Source organism: Eretmochelys imbricata, chromosome 13 (assembly GCF_965152235.1).
Source record: "Eretmochelys imbricata isolate rEreImb1 chromosome 13, rEreImb1.hap1, whole genome shotgun sequence".
NCBI lineage: Eukaryota > Metazoa > Chordata > Testudines > Cheloniidae > Eretmochelys > Eretmochelys imbricata.
Window position 1 is genome coordinate 28,599,142 of NC_135584.1, and position 6,000 is coordinate 28,605,141.

The following is a 6,000-nucleotide window of genomic DNA, read 5'->3' on the forward strand; positions in this document are numbered from 1 at the left end:
AACAGAAGGGGCTGAAGGGCCCCCCCATCCCCGGCACTTTAGGCCTCACGCCATTTGCAAACCCACTGGCATGTGAATCGTATTTCATTCCTTCACCGCACAAACCTCAGCCGGCCCAGGTTGGTGCTGGATGGAACCAGGGTACGGAAACCCTGACACCAGCTCCAGCAGGGGCCGGCGGGACTGGAGCTCAGCTGTTGGGCTGGCAGTCAGGACACCTGCATTTCCTCCCAGGCTCCGCCCCAGATGCCCTGTCCCGTCCCTTCTCAGAGGTTAATGGGAGGTGGCGTTCGTTGCCATGTGTGAAGTGCTTTGAGATCCTAGGTGGAAGGGGCTAGAGAAGGACAGGGCATCGCGAGCTGTCATGAACGAATCCGGGGTACAGTTCAGACTTCACCCAGTGCGAAGCAGAGCAAGGAAACCAGCACCGTAAAGGGTGAAAGAGCCCTGCCACCTGACAGACAGTGTCTGTACCTCTGGCTCCCGTGAGCGCAGTGTCCAAGCACCTGCCAGTCGGTTACATGCCCCCCCCTCACATTTACCAATGGGGAATCAAGGCAGAGCGGCCCAGATCCTAACTCCCCTGGGAATCAGTGGAAGTTAGGCACCTGAACACCTGTGGGGATTTGGGCCACAGGGATTAAGTGACTTGCCCAGGGAGCAGGTGGCAGAGAAGATCTCCTGCATCTGAGGCTAGCGCCCTAACCACTAGGCCACACTTCCTGGAGGGTGGTGGTGCTCTCTCCATTGCACTAGTGGACAGTGGTGTTGGGGGTTCTTTGTACAACTGCCATTTCATGCTGACCAGTCTCCTGCTCTCCCTATGCAGGCTTGTGCACTCCGGTCCGTCCAAGGGCTCCCTCCTCTATGACTCGGAACTCTCCTTTGCCTTGCGGACGGGAACCAAGAAGGGGGTGGAGACGCACCTGTTCAGTGTGGAGACGCACCGGGACCTGGCGATGTGGACGCGGATGCTGGTGGATGGCTGTCACAGCGCAGCCGAGTTCACGCAGGAAGTCTCAGCAGGTCAGGAACTGGGGAGACCATGGGAGGCGAGTGTCAGGAGGAGGGAGGGAAGCAGAGACTTGCCTGCAAGGGTCAGGCAGTGTGGGGGAGGCCAGACCCCTCAAAGGCAGTGCTCTGCCTGTTCTCACAGGGATCCTCTCCTCACCAGCAGCTGGGGCTCAGAGTGAGTCAGTCTCCCAAGTGAGTAGTGTGGGACGCTGGCCTCCCCGCATTGGGAATTGCTGGTGTCATGAATAGTGATATTCTGTGGGGTCAATGGGTTGCCAACTACCATAGCACAAGGGGCATGGCCAGTGGGCAGCGGGCAGCGGTATCCATGGCAGTGGGTACCTGGCAGAGGGGGAGTGGGGGGATCTGGAGGGAGGGACACAGGAGCGGGAATAACACTCCTCAGGGAATACCGAGGGCTGGTGCTATAATACAGGGAATATTCGACTGCCAGGTGGGGAAGAGCCTGCCAGCTTCAGCTCAGGAGCTGGGCACCGTGCAGTGAGCACCCAGCCCTACATGGGCATCCGTGGCGAACCATAGGATGGCTTGCTGCCTGCCCTGCCCAGGTCTAATCAGAGACTTGCAAACAATTCCTCCAGGCCCCCTGATCTCTGAGAGAATCAAGTGCAGGCAAGGCTGCCCCAGGCTGAATCCAGCCGCAGCCCAGCCCAGCTGGGATTTGCTGGGGGAAGAAGATGGGATGTGAAAGTGTCCAGCTGACAGGGTGGCAAAGCAGCACTCGGGACAGAGGCAAGAGAGAGCCCTGGGGAGGAGGCTGGCTGGGATGGGCACGTTTCAGAGTTGGCTACAGCTGATGGAGCTGTAACTTTGCAACACATGGTGGGCCATGTCTGCCACCTGGCTCCATGCAGGGCAATGGCACTGTGCCACTCCCCACCAGTGGAGGATCTCAGTTTCACCCCACACCTGGGGATCTTCAGTGATATCAGCTTCACTTCGCTCTGAACTCTGCGGGCAGTTTGCCCATCGGGAAGGCAGTGGGGGACTATGTCCCATGTACCCTGCAGGGCCACGTTTCACCTGGCTCTCACCGCTGAGTGAGGTTCCAACCCCAGCTGCCCCAAGATGCCCTGTAATGAGTACAGCTCCAGGCCCTGCACCCAGGGGGCTGCGGGAGCAGGGGAGACTTTGGGGGGGGAAGGAGCACTGAGCCTGAGTGATGCCATTCTACCCTGGTCTCTTTCAGCCTGCACATGGAATGGGCGGGAATGCACCTTGTCCATCCACATCGACAAGGGCTTCACCATCTTCACCACAGAGCCTGGCATCAGCAGGACCATCCTGCTGCAGCAGCCCTTCGAGAAGCTGCAGATGTCCTCTGATGATGGGGCGAAGATGCTCTACCTGGACTTCGGCAGTGCAGAGGGAGAGATTGTGCGTTGGCTTGGTGCTTTGCTCGCTTGCTGAGATCGCCTGCTGCATGCTCCCTCTGGGACCCCCAGGGGGAGGTGGGAGGGGTGGGCGCAGTGTGGGTCCTCTGACAAGGGGTCATGGGAATGTGGCTCCATCTCAGAGGACAGGTGCTGCTCAGGCAATGGGCAATGCGGGATTCTTGCATCCCTTTGAAGAAAAGATAAACCAGGCTGGTAGCATTCAGGGCTGTCAATGCCTCCCCTGGGCACGGAGTGCAGCGTGGGGAGTAGGTACTGGGTGGGCTCGGGGACAGAGGGATGGGTGGTCCGACCCGTATTATGTCTAGAAAGAAATGAAAGGAACGAGGAATAGATCCTGGGCTGGAGTTTTGCTCCTTTAAAACGTTGGTCTGTGGGGGTTCTGATGGGGCGGGGTCCTGTTGGGCAGGACAGCAGGTGAGGGCAGCATGTGGCTTAGAAGTGTGGTGCTGGGACAGCAAGCAGCCTGTTCCCAGGTACCCCCGCAGGCTTCAGCTCCCCATGCCTGGGTTTGTTGCTGTGAAACGAGGCAGGCGGTGTCATTTCCAGCCCAGCTGGGTGTACACATGCACGCTCCAGGCGAGGTGGCTCACTAACCATGGTCATGTAGCCATGGTGGGCCAGGTTCACTAGCCCAAGAGTCATCCCATGGGAGAGCCCATGCACGCACTCAGGGGGTCCCCACCCTGCTGCTGCGGCTGCACTCCAGCTCGCTCAGACCTCGCACCGGTGTGTCTGCCTCAGCTGGAAATCACACCTCCAGCTCCACTGTACCCACAGTGGTTTCAGACCCTTTCCTCCCATCCCACGTTAATAGCCAATAGCAAGGGGCACCAGCCAGCCCTGTTCACCGTCTCACCCAGATGCTTCAATGGGTATGTCTACACTGGAATTAAAAACCTGCAGCCGGCCTGTGCCAGCTGACTCCTGCTCGTGGGGCTCAGGCTAAGGGGCTCTCTCATTGCAGTGTAGACGTTCGGGCTCAGGCTGGAGGCCAGGCTCTGTGAGATGGGAGGGTCCCAGGCTCGGCCTACATCAACACCACGGTTAAACAGCCCTGCAGCCCAAGCCCTGCGAGCCCGAGTCAGCTTGCATGGGCCGGCCATGGGTTTTTAATTGCAGTGAGTCTGAACTGCCCTCTCCCCTGGGAGACAGTGTCTGGGGAGGATGGTGAAGCAGCTAAAGAGGAATTCCCGCTCCTGGGCTCTCTCCCCGCCAACGTGACTTCACGGCACATTTCACCCCCAGCCCTTACCTGCAGGGTGGCCCTACAGTAGCAAAGCAGAGGCTGAGAGGTCTGAGCAGAGCACTGACCATTGCAAATATTCCCCTTTATTACAGCAACTGGACCTTCACTCCTGCCCCAAAACCATTGTCTTCATTATCCACTCATTCCTATCCGCCAAAGTGACCCGGCTCGGGCTGCTGGCATAGGGGCCTGGGAAGGATCCAGAGAGAGAATTCGAATCCCACGAGAGCTATGCACTATGGCGATTCCTCCTGGCCAACGCCAAACGAAAGCCATTCAGACAAGATGCGAATGACTGGGTAACACAGCCACAGCCAAGGAAAACCACTCAATGTCCAGGACACCTGACATAATCCCTGCCACTGCCGGGTCTGCCTCCCACCAGCAACGAGACAGAAGGCACTGCTCCCAGCCCGCTTGTAGTGGGCATTCTCTGCAGCCTCGCTCAAGAGCTAACGACATTCCCACTTCGACAACAGCACTCGAAACAAGCTTGAAAAATACCCAGGCAAGACAAAACACCCCCCCAGATACACTGTCACGCTAGTGCCTTGTGAGATGATATTTTCTGTACAAAGAATCAGTTTGTATCAATGTTTTATATTTATATAACTCGGTTCTAAAGGCTCCCCATATTTTAAACCCCCTTTGTCATAAAAAGAAGCTGTAGATTAGATACTTCAACAAACATCTCTGATCCCCCGAGGCCCTTTTTGGAAACAATTGGTCTGGAGTCCTGATCCAACTTTGTATTCTTTTGGCCGATGTGAACTAGAGAGTATGAAGTCTATTTGCTGATTTATTCAACTCTGTAACTAGTTAGAAGAGCCATAATTTAAAACCCTTTTTATTCATTAGATTTGGATGGTTCTGTTTCTTTTGCTAACTCGCAGCCCCTTGATAATTTTATTTTTTGGTTTAATTTTTTGTGGCGCAGGGGCTGTCAGGTAGGGAGCAGGAAAACAATTTGTTTTATGAACCAAAAGTTCATGCATGAAAATCTTTTTTTTCTTTTGTGAAATAAACATCACAGACAACACCAGACGATATTTGTTTCCTGATTTATGCTGAGTAGTAGCAATTCTATGACAATTTCAAGTCACAAATGGCCTGATGCTTTGATTTAATTTTGCCAAAGTATGGCGTGAAAGGGAGCAAAGAGGACTGTGAGGTTCTGACTGGAGAGGATCGAAACAACAGGAGAAAGTTCTGCAATAATGTCATTGACTTTTTTCTATTGGGGGGGTTCAGACTTTGAAATTCTAGCAACGTTCATCAAAATTCAAAACATTTCAGCTTGCTCTAGATCTGATAGGAAGAGAGATTTGAACAGAGGGGACATTTCTGGTTTTAGCGTTACTGGTGCTATTTAGGATTTGGGAAGAAGGATTAGTTGCTCTGATTGTATTGTAAGTGCTGAGCTCTGCTAATCTTCTTTGTCTCAGGCTTTGGCCCCATGGAGCTTGCCCAGACCTTTTCTTTATGGTCAAATGTGGGTTTTGTAATTAACAGTTGCAGCTCTACTATCTTGGGCTGACTTCCTGTCCAGCCTGCCAAGCCAAGCGGTGTTAGAAATGGCCGTTCTTGGATGGGAGAACCTTGGAGAGCACTAGGTGGTATTAGTGGCTCCTTATGGGATGTCCTTGTCTCTGAACCAGTGGCTCATCATAGTGTTTGGGTGTGCTGGAGGCATTGTCTGTTGTCCGTGACAAGAGAAGTGGTTCACCTGACCAAAAAGGGGAAGAGCGTCTTTGTAGCCAACTCACCAACCTGGTGAGGAGGGCTTTAAACTAGCTTCAGAGGGGACGGTAAACCCCAAAAATCCAACCTTAACAGAGGGCTAGATGTTGGGAGGGCAGGCGGGGGGCGGTGGGGGTTTAGAGCATCGAAAATTACGATAGGGTAACAGGACCAGCAAGAGAGAAATCAATGGAGGAATCTGCTCAGCATCTTAAATGTTTATTCACAAATGCAAGGCATGTAGGGAATAAACAGGAAGAACGGGAAATATTAGTACATAAACTAAATGATGACTTAATTGGCATCTGTGAGACTTGGTGGGATAAGTCTCATTACTGGAATATTGGTATAGAGGGTCATGGCTGGGGTCTACTACAGACCACCACATGAGGAAGAGAAGGTGACTTGAGGTATTTCTAGAACAAATAACAGAAATATCCAAAACACAAGACCTGGTAGCAATGGGGGACTTTAACTACCCAGACATCTGGTGGGAAAATAATACGGCAAAACACAAAATCTCCAGTAAGTTCTCGGAATGTGTTGGGGACAAATTTTTGTTTCACAAAGTAGTGGAAGTAA

At 53.4% G+C, this 6,000-nt stretch overlaps 1 protein-coding gene across 1 annotated transcript in view; it reads left to right on the plus strand.

Annotated features, from left to right (window-relative positions):
* The window catches only part of SNTA1 (syntrophin alpha 1), a 71,374-nt gene extending 66,657 nt beyond the window's left edge, over positions 1 to 4,717 (plus strand). Inside the window, exons 6-8 of the mRNA XM_077832265.1 lie at positions 830 to 1,026; positions 2,225 to 2,412; positions 3,771 to 4,717. Coding sequence (XP_077688391.1) covers positions 830 to 1,026; positions 2,225 to 2,412; positions 3,771 to 3,863 — 478 coding nt within the window. The 3' untranslated portion in view covers positions 3,864 to 4,717. The remainder of the gene's footprint in view (positions 1 to 829; positions 1,027 to 2,224; positions 2,413 to 3,770) is intronic.
* The last annotated feature ends 1,283 nt before the right edge of the window (positions 4,718 to 6,000 follow it).